General features: G+C 43.8%; 2 protein-coding genes across 2 annotated transcripts in view; both read left to right on the forward strand.

Annotated features, from left to right (window-relative positions):
- The window catches only part of LOC130113225 (monocyte to macrophage differentiation factor 2-like), an 8,715-nt gene extending 3,239 nt beyond the window's left edge, over positions 1 to 5,476 (forward strand). The window contains exons 2-7 of the mRNA XM_056280785.1: positions 1,859 to 1,940; positions 2,977 to 3,137; positions 4,121 to 4,195; positions 4,335 to 4,436; positions 5,066 to 5,135; positions 5,273 to 5,476. Coding sequence (XP_056136760.1) covers positions 1,859 to 1,940; positions 2,977 to 3,137; positions 4,121 to 4,195; positions 4,335 to 4,436; positions 5,066 to 5,135; positions 5,273 to 5,476 — 694 coding nt within the window. The remainder of the gene's footprint in view (positions 1 to 1,858; positions 1,941 to 2,976; positions 3,138 to 4,120; positions 4,196 to 4,334; positions 4,437 to 5,065; positions 5,136 to 5,272) is intronic.
- A 7,629-nt stretch (positions 5,477 to 13,105) lies between these two features.
- The window catches only part of radil (Ras association and DIL domains), a 28,346-nt gene continuing 18,092 nt past the window's right edge, over positions 13,106 to 23,359 (forward strand). The window contains exons 1-10 of the mRNA XM_056280931.1: positions 13,106 to 13,189; positions 13,415 to 13,925; positions 16,506 to 16,613; positions 17,221 to 17,336; positions 17,510 to 17,701; positions 17,851 to 18,535; positions 18,642 to 18,772; positions 19,997 to 20,034; positions 20,238 to 20,389; positions 20,608 to 20,720. Coding sequence (XP_056136906.1) covers positions 13,106 to 13,189; positions 13,415 to 13,925; positions 16,506 to 16,613; positions 17,221 to 17,336; positions 17,510 to 17,701; positions 17,851 to 18,535; positions 18,642 to 18,772; positions 19,997 to 20,034; positions 20,238 to 20,389; positions 20,608 to 20,720 — 2,130 coding nt within the window. The remainder of the gene's footprint in view (positions 13,190 to 13,414; positions 13,926 to 16,505; positions 16,614 to 17,220; positions 17,337 to 17,509; positions 17,702 to 17,850; positions 18,536 to 18,641; positions 18,773 to 19,996; positions 20,035 to 20,237; positions 20,390 to 20,607; positions 20,721 to 23,359) is intronic.

The raw sequence follows: 23,359 nt of genomic DNA on the forward strand, positions 1-23,359 counted from the left end.
TAAAATCTCACCTTTGTGTGGCTTGTCCAAGTGTACTTTGAAATGTGTCTGTCAATATGGACGCTCCTGTTCTTCTTCTTCGCCTTGTTTTCTGAGACCTGTTGGAAGAACACCGAACACGTTCTTCCCTATAGAGGCTTTTTTGGATCATTGTTCTTTTACAAAGGGGAATACTTTTATTTCCTCCTGTATGATGTCCATGGGGGTGATAATGAACAAGGAAGCGCCACTGAACGTTTTCCCAGCACACGGTAAAGAGGCATATTAGTAGAACAGGAGCATCCATATTGAGATGCATTTGAAAGTAGACAAGGACAAGCCACACAAAGGTGAGATTTTACACATCCTCAAAAATATTTTCAAACATTATGTTTCACTCAGGTGGCAGAAGAGGGTTCAAGGATTTCAGAGAGCTTATCAGATTGGCACATTTTGGTCCGGAAACCTTGCCCATGTCAAATCAAATGCGCCGCAAAGTACACAAAATGATTTCTCCGGGAAATTGTCAGTGCATCTCCACGGGGACGCGAGGATGCATCAAAATGTTTCCCCAGTGGTCAGTGGGTTCTTCGGCTTGTTTTTGTCAGCATTTGGCCACTGTCCCACTACAGGATGAAATAAGAGCTACAAGTTTGTCTCACACACACCCCAACGTGATGCCACATCCATGCACAGCTCAGGGGCTTGCTGGAATCATGGCTCTGTTTTTGCTGAGAACATTCAACACATCTGTAAAAACCTGGCTGCAGTCACAGGGAAAATTTGATAAGCAGTGCACCACCATACAACTCAGAGATAGAGTAGGTCAGCTGCATCCTTTATTGGTTTCTGCTTTGGTGAGGGATGCATTCGTGTCCACAAATACTGAGCGACCACCGTCCTAGGATGTGGGTAAATATAATATGTGTGAGTCTTGAAATGAAGCCACGTTGCCCTTCAACAGCAGCCTACTTCTCATATCATGTCCCACCAAACTTAGAGCGCAGTGGTTGGGTTTTTTTTATGTGTGTGTGTGTGTGTGTGTATCATTGCTAAATCTAGGTCTCTTATGAAATCTACCTCTGCAAGATGCAGTAGAAAAACGGTGGTGCTGGGGATTCTGGTGTGTGTCTGTGCAAACGCATGTGTGTGTGTGTTTTGCTTTTTGTTTTTTTCTTCGTGGAGGGAAGTGGGTTCATCCGCTTGCCTTTCCCCTCCTGGTCCATATTAATTTAATCACTGCAAAACAAGAGCAGATTACGGGAAGGCGGAAAGGGAAATAAACTAGACAGGGGAAGAAAACTGAAAAAAAGGAGTATTCTTGAACAGCAGAAAGACAGACCTCTGCCGGTGCGTTTCCATGGCAATGGTGACATCATTGAGAAAGCGTTACTTCTGAGTTGCACGACGGTTTGTGAGCGGATCATGGTTTCCACACCTTGAACAGGCCTACCTGTATGCCAGCTACTGTTTCGCCAAAGAGAGCCAGGCAGACTCGATGTTCATTCAGTGTTGTTACCTCGTGGTTACCAGCTGTTGCCAGGCAACTGCAGCCATGGCAACAAGTTGAACCTGAATCTGACTTGTTCAGTGTGTTGCTAAGCAAAAAGGACAGGATGGGGGGAGTTTTACAGGCAGCAGCTACAACCATCGATCGATAGATAGATGTCAATTTTATTTTAATAATTATCTCTGTGTAATGAAGTTAAAAAAGCAACCAACAGTTCAGTTTCAAAGAAAAGCATAAATTAATTAGACCATTCGAAAGGGTGTTTAAATTTGGATTTTCAATGCCATGGATTTGTGTCCATGGCGTCTAGCATGTTCAACAAGATGTCTAATAACTGGATTGATATTTATTGCTGTATTCTAATTTCAGGTTTATGAACAACCGTGTTCCCCCTAACAAGAGATACCAACCTACAGATTATGAGCATGCTGCCAACTGTGCCACACACGCGGTGAACACGCACACACACACACACATACACACACACACACACACACACACACACACACACACACACACACACACACATAGACACACACATACAAAACAGCAAACACACATAGATACCAACCATACCGAGATATGCACAAAACCTGTCAAAACAGATGAATTTAACTCATGTCAAAGACACACACAAAGTTGGTTAATTTTTAACCATCAGAGGTTTTATTGAATGTAAGAGCGCAGAAAATACTCTAGTAGCACATATGCACAGCTCTTGAACTGCCACATAAATTGTACGACTGCAGCTTGAGTGAGTTGTGTTTAGTATTGTAATTTGTGTTATATTCAAAACCGCTTACTCAGGACTCATGTCTCATATTTCTGTTCACATCTCTTCACAGCGTTCTTTTCTCATTTCTGAACACTGATGCTGCTATCTGTTAAAGCTGTTATGTGTATCATTTTCATGCGATTGCATCAGCCTCAAATATCTTGTGATCGCAGATATGCTCATTAGAAAAATGAGACAATCACGGTGAAAATTTGTTTATTCTGTGTTTGGTTTTCCCTCTGTGTTCCTTGGGCTTGAAACCCCATGAATTGTGTCGTAGAATAAATCAAATATTCACTGCGACTGTCTCTTTTCCTACAGAAAGACTCGAGTACAAGAGTCCTTGTATCATTGATTGTATCATTGTATATTGTATATACATTGTATATGGGATAGGCTCCAGGATCCCCGAGAGCAGGATAAGCGGTTCGGATAATGGATGGTTGGATGGATGGATGTATCATTGATACAACCACATGATTATTAGACCAATAGCAGCTGTCATTTGTGAATACGAGTCCCTCTTTAATTCTAATATGCACACGCGCAAACATGTGCATGGAGTGACAAATATGATTAGTTTTATTTCAGGTTTTTTTTTTTTACTACGATTGCATAGAACCTTTTTTATTTTTATGGTGACTGGGTGTTTGTCTTTTTTATCCTGTGTTTGATTTGTTTTTTTGTTTTGTTTTTTTCCAATTCCACATAGTTATGGATAATACCCAGTCTACTGGGTAGCACAGTCTTGCACTTTCAGTCGGAGGATCAATGGGAGCGGGTCTCCGCCTGGGTCTATGGAGCAGGGCTCAGTTCACTTTTCATCATCTCCACCCTTTTCCACACTGTGGCTTGGAAGAAGAGCCACCTGCGGTACAAATGGGTGCACGCACACACACACACACACACACACACACACACACACACACACACACACACACACACACACACACACACACACACAACAGATTCTAAATCATTAATTTGTTCTTCATAAATACAGTCCTGGTTTGTAAATGATTCAAATAGTTTTTTCATGGGCCAAGAAAGTTTCAGGATATTTTGGCAGGCCTGCTCCATGAATACTTATCTTTGTTGAACATTTCCTACATTTCAAACATTTCCTACCATGTGTCCTACACTCTCCTCAATGCCTGTTTTTACTCTTTAGATTTGTTGTGAGTAGAGTGGCGACGAACAATTGATTTTTGAAGAAAGTGAAGCTTATCTCCTGATGTGCTAGTGGCCATTTTCTATAACCTAGTTCTCCATCCTTGCTCAGCACTAGCCAGGACTTGACCTCAGTGACTTGGGTGGTAGCTATCATGACGGCTTCACTGTCATTCTGGTTATTATTTATTTTCAACCCAGTCTTCCTCTACAAGTGAGGGTCAGTGAGGACACCATCTAGCACAAGGCTTAAAAAACTGATAGAAAGATCCCGGGAGATTAGGATTTTTGCAGCATAGCTGAATGGATTTTGGAAGTGGACAAGATTCTGAAATTGCTGGGCACAGACACAGAGACGCTCTCGTGCTGTGCCTGCACAATCGACTAGAATCAGGAGGTTGCACTGGAAATCAGTCAGATCGATTGATGATAGTCGGGGATGACTTCCTCCAGCAATTACACCGATGCTGAAGTGGCTGAAAAATAGTTTTACTTGTTGTTTTGACAGTTTTTTTTCTGCCCTGTATCTCTTTCTAACACACAAATGGACGAAAGAAAAAAAAAGTATGTGCACAGACACACACAAGCCGCAGTGTTGTGTGATGATGCATCTACACCCATATGACTCATACATGTAATTGCTTCGTGAGCAGGTCGTTATGAGGTGGTTTCATGTGTGCCTACAGATCTGTGGAGCACTGTTTCCACATGTGTGACAGGATGGTGATCTACTTCTTCATCGCTGCCTCCTATGCGCCTTGGTAAACAAATTGATTTGTCGTGTTGGTGCATATGATCGTGCATGTGTTTGTTTGGGGGGGTATATAGGTGCATGTGTAGGAGTATATATATGCTATATGTGTTTTTTAGTTATTAGTTTTTGCATTTGTATCTGCTTAGGTTGAACCTGCGAGAACTTGGTCCCTGGGCAAGCCACATGCGCTGGTTAGTATGGGTCATGGCCTCTGTTGGAACCACCTACGTCTTCTTCTTTCATGAGAGGTCAGCTCACACACACATATCCATCTATCACTGTCTACTGCCTGCCTTTTTATTTTTCTAATCTGTGTATGCATCTATCTATCTATCTATCTATCTATCTATCTATCTATCTATCTATCTATCTATCTATCTATCTATCTATCTATCTATCTATCTATCTATCTATCTATCTATCTATCTATCTATCTATCTATCTATCTATCTATCTATCTATCTATCTATCTATCTATCTATCTATCTATCTATCTATCTATCTATCTATCTATCTATCTATCTATCTATCTATCTATCTATCTATCTATCTGTCTGTCTGTCTGTCTGTCTGTCTGTCTGTCTGTCTGTCTGTCTGTCTGTCTGTCTGTCTGTCTGTCTGTCTGTCTATCCATCCATCCATCCATCCATCCATCCATCCATCCATCTATCTATCTATCTATCTATCTATCTATCTATCTATCTATCTATCTATCTATCTATCTATCTATCTATCTATCTATCTATCTATCTATCTATCTATCTATCTATCTATCTATCTATCTATCTATCTATCTATCTATCTATCTATCTATCTATCTATCTATCTATCTATCTATCTATCTATCTATCTATCTATCTATCTATCTGTCTTCTAGATATAAGATCATGGAGTTGATCTGTTACTCAGTGATGGGAGTCTTTCCTGCCTTGGTCATTTTTTCAATGGTGAGACCCCAATTACTCTGCCTCATCCTTGCTCTTAAATGGTCAAAAGTGAAAATACATTTTGTCCTTTCATTATCCCCATTGTAATATGTCTAAGACTTGAACACTTGGAATAGCGGCCTTCTTCTCTTTCCTAGCAAGAGCAATCAGGTTTGTGTGAACTACTGGTAGGAGGGGCCTGCTACTGCCTTGGGATGATCTTCTTTAAAAGTGACGGCATCGTCCCATTCGCTCATGCCATTTGGCACCTGTTTGTGGCCATGGGAGCAGCCATACACTACTACGCCATCTGGAAGTACCTTTATGCCCAGCCACCAAATCAGGTTAAGACCTCAAGATGACGTCAACGTTGACCTCACCGGGGCCAAGAAGCAATTCCTGTGTTAAAAGGAATGGGAGGAGACAAAATCTGAAAGGGTTTTTATCCTTTGATTTTAACTATTTGATTTTAGATTACTTTTTTTAAGCAATTTGGCTGAGCTAAAATGGTCAGGGATTAAATTGGTACACTAGGAAAGTCATTAGTTGTGAATGCATGCTCGACTGCGGTCGAAGGATGATGATGATGATGATGATGAGGAAAGTCCTCTCTCTGTGTAATAGTTTCTTCTGCTTCAGTGTTATAAAGCTGAGTTCAGGGCATTTTTTCCGATTGCTTGGCAAAAAGCATACACTGCAAGCTGTGGTAGTTACATTTGTAGACTATTGCAATACAACATAGGTACGTTTTTTTCAGGTATTACATCACGCTTTAAGGTGTTATTTCAGTTTGATTGTATTTATGGACCAACACGTAAGTTTCAGTGTTCTTGATTAACTGTTTCAGATCAGAGCCCTTGATACTACCAATACGACTGCCATTATGAAGTGATGCTATCTGCTGGTGTACACTGTGTGTTTTACGTAAGGTCATCTCAGTACTGTGTGATATCCAAATCAAGCCTAGCTGTAGACTGATGCTTTCATTTTTAGCAAACACACATTCAAGTTTTAAAGATTGCACCTTAGTGCTTCCACTTTTTAGCCAGTTCTACATAGTATGTTTATGAGGCTTAGTTATTCGTATCACAGTTTAGTTGTGTTAGGTAGATTTGGTAAAGCCGGGATGAATGTCATCATATACGCTTTTTATATAGCATATATTTATCCATTAATTATATATTCATTATGATCCTATTTTTCCTGTAATATTCAGTTCCACAGTAATTTTAGTATTTCACTCATCTTCTCTATGGTAATCTTTGACTCAACAAATCAACACGGTTGAACCTCAAAGGGGAGAACCACTGTCCTGTTCAACACTGCCAGAAGACAGATTTACTGCCACAATAAATAGCACACCACTGTCATTATTTTATGTATTTCATACTTGAAAGGAAACCGAAGCTATAGTATTGTTGAACAATCCGGCCCAGTATTACGGCATCTCAGGCATGTGTGTGTGTGTGTGTGTGTGTGTGTGTGTGTGTGTGTGTGTGTGTGTGTGTGTGTGTGTGTGTGTGTGTGTGTGTGTGTGTCTGTGTGTGTGTCTGTGTGTGTGTGTGCGTGTGTGCATCTGTTTGTTTACAGTATTTCGTGGTATTCTATACAATCTGACTCATGAATCCAAAGCCTATAGTCTATGTTTACATGATGCATAGTGCATGTACATTGTGTGTGTGTGTGTGTGTGTGTGTGTGTGTGTGTCTGTGCCTGTGTGTATGTGTGCGTGTGTGTGTGTGTATGTAGATGTATACCTATATCATGTAAGAGAAACATGTACAAAATGTCTTTGAAACGTGTATGTGCTGTACGTGTGTCAGATGTATATTCAGCACATTGTATATTGGATATGCTTGTATGTTGATAAATATGACAAGGAAAACTGTGGACAGATGATGAAAAGCTGCAGTTCTACCTAGCAGGGTATCAGACTAACGCGTGTAACTATAACTTCTGCAGGCTAACTCAGTGTACGTACAGTTGCTCTGATTATTACTGTAAAAACATCCTTCTGTATCTCTCCCCCTCACTCTTTCCGGTACTTCTCAGTGCGGTCTGGTTCTCAGAAATTGAATCAGTTCAGGCCTATGAGGTATTCACTGATTGTGATGCAAGCATTTTTGGAAACCAAATTGCTGTTGGTAGACCATTTGCACCACCAAAAAAATGTGCAATACAAGAATAGCGTCTTTCTTTATTTGATCAGCCTCAAATAAAGCCACGCCGATCTCAGCCGAGCAGCTTGCCAGTCTAAAACTGTAATAACAAGAAATGTAATTTATGTACAAAATCACTCTTCGGGCACAGCGGATTAGTGCATAGCACCGTCGCTTCATAGCAAGAGGGTCCTGGGTTTGATCCTCGGCCGTCTTTGAGGACTTTGCATGCTGTCTGCATTTCCTCCCACTGTCCAAACACATGCAGGTTAGGTCAATACGAAACTTAACAGGAGTGAATGTGTCTACGTTTGTCCTGTAGCAGCAGGCATCCTTAAATGTTTTGAGTGGGAATAGACAACATCAGCATCAGTGATAGGAATCACCGTGCCATGCCGGCAGACGCTTTAGAACAGTCAGGATTTGGAAAAGCGTCATAATGTAGATATATGTATGCGGGGGTAAAACTAAAAGCAGGTAACCTATTTGAAGATAAGCCAGACACTGCCTCATTGCCTCTGAAATGACCCACGGGCTCATTTACCGGTTTAACGGAAAGGTTTTATCGTCATCATCCCAAACTGTTGTGTGCATTTTAGAGGAAAGGTTACCTAGTTTTCACTTCTCTGTTGCCGAAGAACCATTATTCGATTTTTTTTAAGTATAAGTGTTTTTAGGATTTTGCTAAAGATAGTTCTTCACTTCAATAACATTTATTGAGTCGCGTTTTCATGTCAGCGATCTTTTCACAGGGATTTGTGTTATATATTTTTTCCGAACATTGTGACTATAACACTTTGGAACAGAATACTCTTTCCAGATATTCTCCGATACGAGACTTACTATCAAACCTGTCGGTATTAACCTGTGGGAAACAGCCAACGTCCAGTTTACTACTTTTGCACATCGGGAGAGGGATACTGTACTCGGCCTCCATGGGGATGCACTGTGGACAAGCTGCGTTGACGTCTTTTTAGAATTAGATCTGGTTCTTTGTATACGGTCCTGCAATTTTCTAAGCCCTTTATAAGATGTTCGTGCCCCGCCTGTGCAGTGTTTCTCGATGCTTTGTGATCAAGAAGCTGCCGACCGTGGTGATGCTGCTGGTGTTCTCTTTTGCCATCAGACGCTCTTTGGTCCTGATAAGACTACTACACTGTATTACTGTATATTGTATCCCTTCCTTCTCTGGAGACACTGCTGGTCTGAGCTGCTGTGGACGTGGAATACAGTCGGCTATAAAAATCCTGTTCTGAGATGATGCTGTACTTCTCCCAAAGAGAGGAAGCAAGAATATCCTTTAAAGTTTTCCAGAGCCTCTCACCTTTTCTTTCTATCGTTCTCTTGACTGTTCTCATATCATTTAAAACGTGTCTGTAGTGCTTTTGTGCCGGTGACGAGCCTAAACATGACGCTTGTATCTTTTGTATTTGTCTTTTAATAAAAGGCTTTTACATGAGTATGTCATGTGTCGGTTGACATTTTTTAAGCAGATGAAGGTCGTTCGGAGAAGACTATTTTTCATTTGGACCTGGCTGTTTTTTTAACAGAATAATCGGATGGGACGCCACAGTATCTGTCCCATGAGCTGTCAGTTTACACTGGAGGGCACTGTTGACTTCCTGTGCAACTTTTGCATTTAATGTTTTTTTTTATATCCATCTCAGTCAGCCAGGTAAATAGATGTCAAAACAAAGTAAAAAAATAAAAAATAAAATAAAAAAGAGAATCACCTGGACTACTGCTACTGCACTGTACATCCAAATGGCTTCCTCAGTTCTTATGTCCTGTAACCCTGCCGAGGTGTCAAGTCAATTTTATTTGTATAGCCCAATATCACAAATTACAAATTTGCCTCAAAAGGCTTTACAGCAACATAACATCCTGTTCTCAGACCCTCACATCGGTGAAGGAACACCTCCCTAAAAAACCTTTTAACAGGGGGAAAAAAATAGGAGGAAACCTCAGGGAGAGCAACAGAGGAGGGATCTCTCTCCCAAGACAGACAACGTGCAATGGATGTTGCGTGTACACAATTTACAGAATACAACACTGAAAGAGGATAACATAATTATGATTATAATGGCCTTATAAGATGCATGCAGAATATAACGAGGATGATGCCAAGCAGTGTCCAGATGTCACTGGAACAGCCTAGGACCTCCTGAGCCACGTGACCACCATCACCGTGCAGACCTGACAGGAGGGCAGACTACACATGCACACAGGGGAGTCTCACGTCACACCAGTCACATACACGGGAGAAGAGACAGGAGAAGACAGTTGCGAGAAGGATATAATATTGAAACAGGATAACAAAATTATATGGATTCATAAGATATAAAAAAAATGTGATGAGGGGGATGCCAAGCAGCATCCAGGTGGTGGCCACCGTCACCATGGAGACCTTGGAGGAGGACAGACTAGGCACACAAGGGAGACTCACATCACACCATTCACACACACAGAAGAGAAAGGAGAAGACATAATTCAGAGAGAGAGAAGACCAGTTTGCAATAGTCAATAACGCTATAATCTTTTCGGCAAAACCGTGCTTGGTAAATTTATCGAGACAGAAACCGTGCAGTACAGGTCGTGAATTATTCAGTTTAAAAGGCAACTAATTGTAGGCTAAGGCAAAAAGATGAGTTTTAGCGTCACTCCTCTGGATGTATTGAGGACGTGTGAGGACATCCTCTCAGACATCCAACATGTTCTTTTTTTATGTGTTCCTCATTTTCCCAGCTTTTTGGTGACGAAATTACTTATGACATTGTATACACTACATGACCCGCTCTAAATATTTGTCATATAAAGGCAGGACAAGGTTAAACCCTCTAAAACGACTCGCACAGCTCAAGATAGATTATGAAAGAAAACCATAATTTCTGAGAGTATTCAAACAAGACTAGGTTAAATCCTAGTTAGTATATGGCTGGCTCTTAAAAAAAAAAAAACAAAAAAAAAACCACAAAAAAAACCCCAAAAGGTCCAAAAAGTCCAACTAAACAAGCAGCAGTTACCTTAGGAACAAAATCGACTCATAGTCACTGCCACAGGATGGTTAGGGGCCCGGAAATGTCCACGACCCCTCCACTAGATTACACGTTTGAGTGTACTATAAACTGCAGTGTATTCGTATAGGCATAGCAATTCCGAGGCCAACTTGTAGAGGGTATTTTGTGCCAGAAAAAGAAAGGTCTACTGCTGCTTTTTTTTGGGTGGGGGGGGTACGACCAGCACCCATTTTAACTACAACCCTGGACACGTTATGTTCTACTAATACAGCCACGGTTATAGTGCACTGACTTTCGCACATGTCGCTGCTCCTACGCACTCGGAGAGTTTCGTCTCGATCCGGGGAGGGGGGGGGGGTGAGAGGAGGAGGGAGGGAGGGAGGGAGGGTGTGTGTGTGTGTGTGTGTGTGTGTGTGTGTGTGTGTGTGTGTGTGTGTGTGTGTGTGTGTGTGTGTGTGTGTGTGTGTGTGAGCCGGTGTGAATCGGAATGCGGTGCGCCGCGGTGTACAGACGCTGCTGGACACTCCGCGGAGGGAGGTGCGCGTACGGAGACGGCAGACCCAAACGTTTCTGTTAACGCGTGGTGGTGGTGTGTGTGTGTGTGTGTGTGTGTGTGTGTGTGTGTGTGTGCGTGTGTGTATGGGGGGTGGGGGGGTCGGGTTGGCAGCTGGTCTAGTGGGAGTTTAGTTATTTCTGGGGGGGGGTTGTTTTTTTTTATTTGTTTGTCTTTTATTGCGGCGGTTTCCTTGTAGGAGGATGGGAGTAAGGGAGAGAAGAACCGAGGACTCGTCGGTATATCTCCAGAGCGCGCATTGCAGGCAGCGTGAGTAAACCCTCCACCAGTGCTACTGACAGCAGGCAGCCTTTTGGGCATATGTATATCATTTGGCTAGCTCTCGGGAGGAGTTGGCTCGCCACGGCTGGGAGTCGTATAGCACGTCAACTTTTGTTGGTTTTTTTCTTTTCTTCCTGTCGTCTGGCCGGCAGATTGTCAAATCCGGATTCACTCGCCGGCAGGTAGAACGACGTCCTAATCAGTTTTGTGGCGTATTTTCATGTGATCCCGGCGATAACCTGCGTTATTTGGTGGTCGGCGAACACGGTGAAATTAGCCGGGGGTAATGGAGGGGGGGGGGGATACCTGTGCGTTAAGGGGGATCGGGGTTGGTCTGGTTCAACTGCGGGCGTTACACATCAAAGGATTATTTCACTGAGCATTTTTTTTCCGCCGCCTTTTGTTGCTTTCGGTGGTTGCCACTGGTGACCAAACTGCGACTTAAGTGGCAAAGCGGTGAAATAATGCTGCAAATAACAACGACAACAATAATAATGTAAAGTTATTAACCGCAAGCCCCCGAATGGGATGAAGTAGGAGGTTACTTTTGATCATGTTTTATTGTGACCTTCGGGCATTCTCGACAAGGACAGACCGCGTTCCTCATTCACTATGCCCAAATACGAAGGAGGCAGGAGAAATTGCGTCCCTCGCACGATTCGATTACGAAATGCAGCCCACCGGCCCGGTCGATAGATTCGATTTAAACCCTGCCACTGCACATTTTTTGTTTAAAGACCTGCTCCTTGCGCGTGCTCGTGCACGTGCGCGGCGCCCGCAGGAGGGGTCCGTGGATTGAGTTAACTGCGGCCAAATGGCCAGATTACCGCGGATTAGCAGGCATTTAAAATAGTCACGTTATCGCACTAGCGATCACAAAGTCAGCTACAACAGCACCTTCAGGCCATTTTAGGTCCAGTGCCATATATATATAGTGTTTGGGGGGGGGGGGCGTTATGAGATACGAGTGAGAGACTGTTGCCTTAGATTTGATATTTCTAAGATCCCCTTTGGTCCAAAGAAAAGGTCATTCGAAACAAAAGCATGGGTCAACAAGGTCTTCTAACAGTTCTGGGTTTTGTGAAATACTATATCATCTCCTCAGACAAAGGCTTCTGTCTAGCAAGCCCTGCATCTGTCCAGCTGTAGCTGTGGCCCAGTGTTATGATGTGCTAGTTGGGCTTTCTCAGTCATTGGTAAAATCCATTTGGACCAAAAGAATTGAGTTGAAGGGACCTAAACCTTTGTGGGAGACTTTCCTATAGAACGGTAGGCTACTAAATTATGTCTTTCTTTTCATGTCCAGTATGAGACCAGACATTAAGACATGAGAGGCGTCTGATCCATTACCCTTAATCATTACCCCTGTGGCCAGTGCTGTTGCACAAAGGGGTAACAGCATCCAACAACATCCAGGTATTTACACAAGACAACACAACACAACACACACAAACATACACACAAATACATGCAAGAGTACTTGCAAGTAACATTGTTTACCATATTGTGTCATCTTTTTCTAAGATCTGTCATAAAGGAAGTATTTACATTGACATCAATATTCATCATGGTGTGTTTCTGTGGATTATTTTGGCAATGCTTTATAGAGACAAAAATATCAACAAAGACAAACAAGAGTTAGAGTTAATAGACTTTTTTCAGATTTAATTAGATTGTAGTGTGAAATTAAAATGTTCTGCCATCTCTTGCTCTCTATCTATCTATCTATCTATCTATCTATCTATCTATCTATCTATCTATCTATCTATCTATCTATCTATCTATCTATCTATCTATCTATCTATCTATCTATCTATCTATCTATCTATCTATCTATCTATCTATCTATCTATCTATCTATCTATCTATCTATCTATCCATCCATCCATCCATCCATCCATCCATCCATCCATCCATCTGTTTCTGTGTGTGTGTGTTGTGTGTGTCAGCTGTGGAGTACATAGAACCAACAGAAGCATCATGTTCTACGGCTCTTCATCTGGGACAAGCATGTCCCTGCCCTCCAAGAGTCGCCTGAAACGCCAAAGCAGGACCTTTACACAGGTACACATAGAAGCACATACACACGCTTTCTCTCTCTCCCTCTCTCCCCCCCTCTCTCTCTCTCTCACACACACACACACACACGCTAGCAACAGATGCACACAAGCTTGGGCACATGCATTATTTCACATGCAAAATAGCTGTGCATACAGTGTATTACACACTTCTGTAATATCCCTGATGTATTCAAGGTGTTTTAAAGAAGTTTCTCTGTTGTTTTTAAAGGTCTTGTACCGCACTTTGAGTTACCGGGACCGTGTTCCAGCAGAAAGTGGAACTACTACCCGTGGGGACAGGCGCTCTGTGACGGAGCCCGCGGAGCGACCGGCAGATGACCCCGCTGAACTCTCCACCCAGAGCTCTGCTCCTGGGGTGCTGAAAATCTTTGGAGACGAGATCTGCGCCGGTGCCAACTATAAGAGTGTCCTTGCCACCCCGCGCTCCAGTGCACAGGAATTGGTTAAGGAGGCACTTGAACGTTATTCCCTCAACAAAGCCTCCGCCCAATCTTATGTCCTCTGTGATGTGATTGGTCGTTTAGAAGGAGGAGGTGTTGGCGGGATTGGAGGAGGTGGATGGAGGACAGAGTGCTTGCGTGCAATGGGGGACAATGAAAAGCCATTGTTGCTACAAGAACTGTGGAAGCCAAGAGAAGGGCATGCACGTAGATTTGAGCTGCGCAGGAGAGCAGAGGTGGAGGAACTCAATGCCAAGGATAAGGACACTGTCACTGCTGGTGAGCAAGCACACTTGCACAAACAACACACACATGTACACATAAAAACAGCAAGGCACAGCAATGAACACACTCACAAACATTAAAGGCCTACATCCAGACAAATAGACACGCAAAAATAAGGCTTACCAGCTAGGTTGCAGAATATATGTCTGCAGGGTGTCCGGGTAGCATAGCGATCTATTCCATTGCCTACCAACATGGGGATCGCTGGTTCGAATCCCCGTGTTACCTCTGGCTTGGTCAGGCGTCCCTACAGACACAATTGGCTGTGTCTGCGGATGCGGGTATGTGTCCTGGTCACTGCACTAGCACCTCCTCTGGTCAGTCGGGGCACCTGGTCAGGGGGGAGGGGGAACTGGGAGGAATAGCATGATCCTCCCATGCGCTAAGTCCCCCTGGTGAAACTCCTCACTGTCAGGTGAAAACAAGCAGTTGGTGAATCCACATGTATCAGAGGAGGCATGTGGTAGTCTGCAGCCCTCCCCGGATCGGCAGAGGCGATGGAGCAGTGACTGAGACAGCTCGGAAGAGTAGGGTAATTGGCTGGATACAATTGAGGAGAAAAAGGGGGGAAATCGAACAAAAAAAAGGTCTGCAGGTGTATCTGTGAGAAAATTATTTATGTAAGTATAGAGTGTGCACCTTCCCCTGAGTTATGAGCCTCCATACGAGCTAAATTTTCTTAAATGTGTAGTTATTATCCTGTAGAGAAGACAATGTAACTGCATGATTTACCATTATTTCTGTAGAGAAGGTGAAGATCGGCAGTAGACTGCCTTGCTGTGAAGACAGTGTTTAAGCTGAATCTTTATGATCTTCAGAAAGGACACACGCGGATGCACACACACACACATACACACACACACACACACACACACACACACACACACACACACACACACACACACACACACACACACACAAACACTGGCTGCAGCAAAGTGCATAGCTGGCTGGTTGATTGATTGAGCAGAACTCGAGTCTCATTCCTCAAGGTGTTGGCACTCTAGTGTTTTTATGAGTGACAGATTTCTACTAGAGTGCTTTAATATCACTTTCCCACCAGAGTGCCAAACCTGTACGGAACATAATGCAATGTGATGTGATACTTAGTTGATTCCCATAAGATCTTCACTTCACAGACTCAATTCTCTACTCTACCAGAATCAGGTGGTAATACCAGTCCCCCATGCAGAGCCACAGCAAATTCTCACTCCATTTTTAATTGTGCATGTGTATAATTATTACACATCCAGGAACTCTAGTTTACAAACTGTTAACATCTGCAATGCAGTAGTGGGAGTGTTAGTTAAAGTCTGTTGAAGTGTGTCTCTTGAGGAACTGTGAAGTGACCTTTACGTGAAATCAGTCCACTGATTGATGAAAATAATGCCATTTGAACTGAGTGCCTTGCGTGTATAGCGCTGTTCCCACACATGCTGTCTAAGTAAACACATATAAGCAATTGAAATTGTCTAACAGAGCTCAACATTTCAACTGGTCAGACACACTAGCCATGAGAAGAAAAAATCTTTTAAAAGCACTTGAACATTGTTGACGGCTATGCCAACACTTGACGTAAATGGGAATTTAGTTACATAAAGACTACTTTTCAAACAGTTAAAATGCATTGGTCTACAGCCTATGTTGGTGTATAGGCGCCATGAAACCCTCAGGGATGTTTTTCACTCTCATTATGGGTACTTGCAGACCTCAGCATTGCCCTCAAAAATATAACTTCAGTAAAGTGCACTCTCTCCATTTCTAATGGAATAGTTGTTAATACACATTAATGCTTGAGCCTACATTTGCGTATTCACCCTAACCTTTCTCTGTTGCGTCACAGTGTTCACAAAATACTGCACTACTGTAGTTTGGAGACTCCCTGTCTCGCTCTTCCTCTCTTCCTGCGTACTCACTCACTCTCACTCTCACTCTCACTCTCTCTCTCTCTCTCTCTCTCTCTCTCTCTCTCTCTCTCTCTCTCTCTCTCTCTCTCTCTCTCTCTCTCTCTCTCTCTCTCTCTCTCTCTCTCTCTCTCTCTCTCTCTCTCTCTCTCTCTCTCTCTCAATGTGTCTGCATGTGCATGAGTGCATGGATTATGTGACTGTGTGCCGGTGTACACTCTTGTTGTTTAACAATGAGAAAGTGCTTGGTATGGTATGTGTAGAATTTTCACTAAGATACATCACTGTCAACTCAATATTTAATAGCCTTTGCTGGCTTTATACTCTCTTTGCATGTCTTACGAGCCTGTCGGGATGAATTTCAGATTTCATTGCAGTTGAAAACAGTCGAAATCGGTTATTTTCCTGTTCTATGTTAGATTGAAAATGTACCACGTTGATTTGATCTCGCTGATTTGATCGTGATGTGTTTGTAAGAAAATCCCACATCTTAAATTGGGTATCCCTCATTTATAACTGGTGATGGGATTTGCTTCAAAAACCACAAACCTTTTGCTTGTGTGTGCATGCTTATCTTGAGGTGAGAGTATGGGGGGGGGGGTCCATACTTTGTCTTATGGGGGGATGTTTTCTCAGCCTCCCACTTTTTACCCCTCCCACCCTACTGTAGGGACCAAAACCCCCCAATTCCTGGCGGCTCTAATGGGTCGGTCTGGGCTTGGCAGACACAGGAGCTCCCCCCTGCGGTCTGGTCGACTGGTACAGTCCAGCTCTAAAGGTGGGGACTGACCTCAGGTAGGGTGGCTGTCAATCATTGCCATGGAGACCACCTCTACCTGCCTTGTCACCAGTGCCACGCCCATTGCCAGTGATTCTACCAACATGTGTGTGACTGTGTGTGAGCCATTGCATGGTCACTATATACAACTGACCAATGATGAGTTGCCCAATTCACATGTCAACAGATTCATGGTTCTTGGGTAGGTGTGCTGACCCATGCAGAGTCATTAAGTTCATTTAACTCTGACTCACCCGATTCATTCCATCCTGGTGTTTGGCTTACAGCCTCTCAGTTGTAATGTATTGTTTTACTACAGCCTGGCCAGGTATCTGACCAACTCCTTTTCAGCTTACTCATGAATCACCTATTACAGAGTGAAAGTGACATTTTTAACTGCAAATGTTTGTACTGTTCCCTCTCTCTTTCCCACTCTTCACTTTTACTTTGCCCTCTTCATCTTCTTTACCCCACATCCTTTGGATTCCCTACTACTTATTTTTCTTCCTATCTCTTCCCTCACCTGTGTAACCGCTTTCTGAATTTTCATGTCCTTCTTCACTCTCTCCTATTTTTCTTTCTGTTCCTTTCCCACTACCCTCCACAGATATCAATGCCCAGGCCCGTAAGCTCCAGAGGAATAGGGCAAAGGGGACCTTGACCCTTCCCCGGCCCGGGACTTCATCCCTCTGCCGCAGCCTTAGTGAGACCAGCCTTAACCAGGTGGAGCCTCACATGGATTCCTCAGCAGAATCTTTTTTTGTTTAAATCTATCTTCTTTTCTTTTTTTACTCATACATTCTATATGACACTGAATTAAAATCCATGTGTGTGTGTGTGTGTGTGTGTGTGTGTGTGTGTGTGTGTGTGTGTGTGTGTGTGTGTCTCTCCATCAGCTGGGAGTGGGAGAGGAGCCCAAGCGTTATTACTCCACCCTGCCAGGCCCACCGCGGACCCGGAGTGGTCGAGACCGAGACGGTGCATCCAGCAGCCGGAGGAAAGAGGAGGCGAGCCAGGGGGGCGGAGGGGTGAGGCACTCTCTCTATCAGTCGCCACACCTGCTGCTGCTGCAGGGATACAACAGACAGGTGAGATTCAAGGATGGAAACCAAAACGTGAAGCAATGAGATTTGTGACACATACACTCAAAATGAATAGTCACGTCTTTGCCCGAGAGGTGTTTTACAGGTGTTAAACGTTCAGACAGGTATTGTGCTATGCTCTGTATCTTCTGTAGGACTGCCTGGTGTATCTGTTGAATAGGGAGCAGCATACAGTTGGCCAAGAGACTCCATCAGCTCGCCCCAACATCTGCCTGTCCTCTCCCGACATCTTGCCCCTCCACTGCCACTTGCGGCGCGTTCCAGCCCCCCGTCGCCACATCAACAACAGCAAAGTGGAGGAGTCGATGGAGAGCCAGCGGTTTTGTGTCGCTGTGGAGCCAATGCCCCAGGCCACAGTTCTGGTGAACTTCTCTCGCTGCGAGCGCGCCACCACTCTGCGACATGGGGACTTACTGTCTTTTGGGGCACATTACATCTTCTTGTATAAAGACCCGGCGGGAGCCAAGCCACTGCCGGCCCAGACCCTGGCACGTCTCCGTACCCTGGGGCAGCTTTACGATGCAGGGGTGGAGGAGAGTGAGGGATCACCACAGACCTGCAAGATGTGTGGCTCAGTGCTGAAAGACAGAGCGGGACAGGTCTCCAGTGTTCAAGCCATTAGACGCAGCTTCAAACCCCACCTAGTGAAACCCTGCATCGGGGGAACGACGGCTGGAGGATCGCTTGGTTTGGCAGGAGGGGAGGGAGGAGGAGGAGGAGGAGGAGGAGGGGGTCAGAAAAGGAGGCTTCATCTGAACTTTGACCAGGCCCATGAGGACCAGCTGTTGAATAGGATTGTCTCCCTGATCGAACCTGGAGGTGTGTGTGCTTCGTATCTTCTCGTAGATCAAAGGAAAGAATGCAGGTATTTGCACCATATGTATGCAAGATGCTGCTCTTCAGCTAAAGCCATTATCTCTCGTAGGAGATGACCACAAGCTGACACCGGCCTACCTGCTGTGTCTGTGTATACAACATTCTGCCTCAACCTTCCCGCCTGGAAGCTTTGGAAAGCTGCTGCTCAAGATAGTCCGACGAATCCAAACCATTGCATGGGTCAGTGCCAGGCTCTTTTGCTTAAGGGAACAATGTGCTTATGTACATATTTTTGGGAAACCAGGGGAGACATTTGTGGAGCACATGAAGCGTTTTGGCTTTTACCTCCACAGTGTGCACATGCTTGCTGGGCAAACAAGCAGAATTCTCCACATACAACTCCCCAGTACATGATCATTTGCAATTGGTTTACCATATCACACAATTGTTCATTTGATTGTTTACTTTAAGGGAAGCATCTACATTTCCTTTTCTGTAACGTTGTCTTAGTTTTAAGCGCTTTGTTACCCGACTACTGGTAAATGAACAATACCGTGACGAAGCAATAATCCACATCTGTATTGTATTTTTGACTGTGAGTCAGTTCTGGATAATTTCTTTCTCACAAAAGTACACTGACCTGCTTGCTGTCTCCGTGCTATACCTGTCAGTTTAAGTATATCTGTCAGTTACATTGTTTTCTACTTAAGATGATGTAATATGGACAAAGCAGGTCATCCATGTCAGGTCAGTTGAATTGTTAAACAAGTTTCTGTATCGCATGTGTTGTCCTATATAGACTGACACACACGCATGCACATGTGCATGCACTCACAAGCAAATGCGCAAATTGCAAATTAAACACACACACACACACACATACACACACACACACACACACACACACACACACACACACACACACACACACACAATATTCTGAGAAAATTACTGTGATTTCTGAGCGAATTACTTTATAGAATGGAGCTGTCCAACTTTGTAGGGAAGAAGTATGTTAATAGGATTGAAGCCAGGTCAGGCCAGTTGGTAGTTGGCACAAGATACATTACCCAAGTACAATTGGTTGTCTTGCCAGTTGTCTGTCTCCATAGCAACCTCTGTCACCACAGAGACAATTTAGGGGTTTAGGCAACAAATAATCATCTTAGCTACATGATAATTATTAACATAAGTTTGTGTGTGTGTGTGTGTGTGTGTGTGTGTGTGTGTGTGTGTGTGTGCACGCGTGTGAGTTTTAGTGCATCGAAGTGTGTAAAGAAAACAGCAGTATCATTTACTCTGTTAATGAGAGCTTCGAGTAGTGCAACCATTGTATGCAAATCCTGAAAGTTTGATGAGATCCTAATTGAAGTGTGTGTGTGTGTGTGTGTGTGTGTGTGTGTGTGTGTGTGTGTGTGTGTGTGTGTGTGTGTGTGTGTGTGCATGTTTGTCTATGAATTGCAGGAGAAGACAAAGGAACTGGCGCAGAAGCAAGCTCAGCAGTGAGTATCATATTCCATGTGTGTTAGAGAGAGAGAGAGAGAGAGAGAGAGAGATATCAAATTGTGTCTGGTATGTTTGCATGTGTCTGTGTGTAGATAAATGTGTGTCAGTATGTCTGAATGTCTGAAGTTTTAATGCTTTTCCCCCCCCTCCTTTGTGTATGTGTGGTTTTGTGTGTGTGTGTATGCGTGTGTCCATGCAGCCAGGACCCGGCCTCCCTATCTCTGCTCAATATCTCAGACCTGGTCCCAGACCTGCAAACCATCTTCTTCTGGATGTCAAACTCCATAGAAATCCTCTACTTTATACAACAGAGAGCACCTGCATACACACACAGCATAGAGACACTACAAGGTATCTATAAACACACATACGAAACACACACACACGCTTACAGACTTAATGATGAGTGTTGAGATACCTTGACTGTAGAGTCATTTCTCACCTTGACACAGATACTGATACAGCTGACCACTCCCTCCATTGCCCCCCCTCCACCCTCCCTCACTGTCTCTTCAATACAATGTGTTCAATGTGTTAAGCATGCCTGTATCTCTGTCATCTGTGTTAAGGGTCAAAGGAGTCATTGTTATCGGCAACCATATCAGCCAACGAGGAGGCAATGACCATCTTAGAAGAAGTGATCATGTACACTTTCCAGCAGTGTGTCTACTACATAACCAAGGTATTCAGTTATCACAATATCACCATCACTGATGTAAGTCTGATATATTTTTTTGGCTTTTTTTTAAAGCTGCTACATGGAGTTTTTCACTGATTATTTATTAGACTCAATATAATTTGGTTGCCTTTATGACCGTTTGGTTTGCTTTTATGCCTTTTATGACAGACATTAGTAAATGAGACCATCAGCAAGAAGATTAGATATGGCTGCCAAGTAATTGTCTCTGGGTCGCATTCCTTGATGAAATTAAATCTGATGAAACAATTTACGGTATATAGACAGGATAGATAACCACAATTGGAGATACATTACCTAATTTTTGTATATTTTGCAAACATCTGTTTTTTCCAAATCACCATTCCAATTCTCAGTCACAAATGCATGAGCTACCAGAGTAAATGTAGTTCTCGATCCTATTGAGACTATCTCTCCACTCCGTTACATATTCCATACGTCAGGGAATGATCTCCTTGCTGTCAGGGTATGTGGATATTTCTTTAAGACACACCGACTTGTCCGGTCACATCCTACCACCCCTTTAAGGCACCTGTGCTGGCGTGGAATCACTGATTGTTTGATCTCCAGGGTGCAGTGTGTGACGATTTTGAAAGAGAAGTGTGTGTATGTGTGTGTGGGTTACAGCACTGAATCCACTTACCTTTTATAGTTTGGCTGTCTATCTACGGGCAGCCTCCCTGGATTGCCATTCCCCTTGCTTTATCTTTCTTTCTGCACTGCTGCTGATGGCCCAGTCCCAGTGACGGTGCTTTCAGTTTATCTTTCCCGGATGTCTCCCGGCTACAGCGTATTGCTTGTGGTTTCGTGAGCTAATGCGCTCGGTAGGACCCATGCTGAGCGCAGATTTCAAAGTCGGCTAACAGTGGGTTAAAAAAAAAAACTATTCAAGTCCAGTGGAGCCAGCATCTCTCTGTCACCAGTGGCCAGAGTGCCCCTGAAGCATATTGCTTGCGGTCACCAGCTAGCATGCTCAGCGATGTCTGTGTTGAGTGAACAAGTGTGCGGCTTGCAGAGCACCACTTGACACACCAGATAAACTGCACAATGCTAGTTGCATTAGCACAAAGCTAGTATTCCCACGTGGTTGGTATTAAACAAGGAAGTGAGGCAGAGTGGTAGTACAGAGCGACCGTTCAAGATGGCGGCCGCGGCAGTCATGTCTTCGTGTGACTGAAGCAAAATCTGCTGGTGTTCTCTCCTAACAACTAATTTATGGTGATTGCCTGATCAATGCCAGTGATGTAAATTCTCAGAGAACAGTAACAACTATATAGGAGCGGCTGTTGGACAAAGAACTGGCCTTTACCGTCTTTTTGCTTAGCATTTGAGCTACCCAACATCTGTAAGCTATTGTTTAGTGATCAAAACACTCCTGCTGATGAGTTTTGTGATTGAGGTGCAGCAGTCTCGACAGAACCCAATGGCTGAGAAAAGAGGAAGAGAAAAGGGGCAGCAGAAAGCAAGTAAGCACCTCTTCAATGAAACGCCTGGAAATAGTTTAATGGAAGCAGTGGCGGAGTTTCAGCCAGCACCCCGAACCCCAAAAAAGTTACCAGCACCCTGAACCCCAAAAAAGGGAAAAGCGAGCCTCGTCTGTCTGAGCCAAGTCTGTCTGAGTTGCAGGATAACATTGTGAGGATGGTGACAGACAAAACCAAAGAAAGCACAGCCGGTCGTACACAGATGATAACAAAGAATACCGACACTATTGAAGCCTTAAAAGAGCACTCAGAATTTCTTTTTACAGAAATTCAGGACATGAAGAAAGATGTCCAAACAGTCAAGACAGCTAATGCAAATCCCGGGGGGGGGGGGGGGATTCTTGGAGCTCGAAGACAAGGTTGAGGCAGAGAGATATCAAAGACGATGGAATCTGAGACTGTACGGAATACCCCAGGAGGAAGGAGGAGACGTTCAAAAGAAGATCATTGATATCTGCAGTGCCGTTGCCACAGAAGCAAGAGAAGCGCTACATCTCCATGTGCATGTCAGTCACAGAGTCGGCAGGAGGCAAGAGGGAAAGACGACTCCAGTGCTGACACGATTCATATCAAGATCAACAAAAGAGAAGATTTGGGAAAATGCCAGGAATTTGGAGTTCTGAAGTCCAAGAAACTGCACTTCGCCGAGGATTTAGCGACAAAGGATAAACTGTGGTCCCAGATAGAAGCGGCAAGGAAGGAAGGAGGGAAAAAAAGGGTGCTTCGAGGGTGTAAAGTTCATAAATGACGGTAAATAGCTCAAGTTGTAAGATGTTTCAGTAACAAAATAGTCTTAAAGGGCGGTGTAAAGCATCTTGGTCAGGTTTTTGATTAACCCAGTTAATCTGTTGCTTAATTTAGAATAGTTAACAGGTGGCTGAAAATCAGTTTTCTATTCAGCTGTTTGTGAGGAACTGATTTTTCGTCATTTAATAGCTTCTCTTTTAAACTGGTGATGGACAGGTTGATGGACGAGATCAGGTAGGAGTCTCCGTGGACTATGATGTTTGCGGATGACATTGTGATCTGTAGCGAGAGTAGGGTGCAGGTTGTGGAGAGCCTGGAGAGGAGGAATGAAAGTCAGTAGGAACAAACAGAATACCTATGCATAAATGAGAGGGAGGACAATGGAATGGCGAG

The sequence above is a fragment of the Lampris incognitus genome, chromosome 5 (genome assembly GCF_029633865.1).
Source record: "Lampris incognitus isolate fLamInc1 chromosome 5, fLamInc1.hap2, whole genome shotgun sequence".
Classification (NCBI taxonomy): domain Eukaryota; kingdom Metazoa; phylum Chordata; class Actinopteri; order Lampriformes; family Lampridae; genus Lampris; species Lampris incognitus.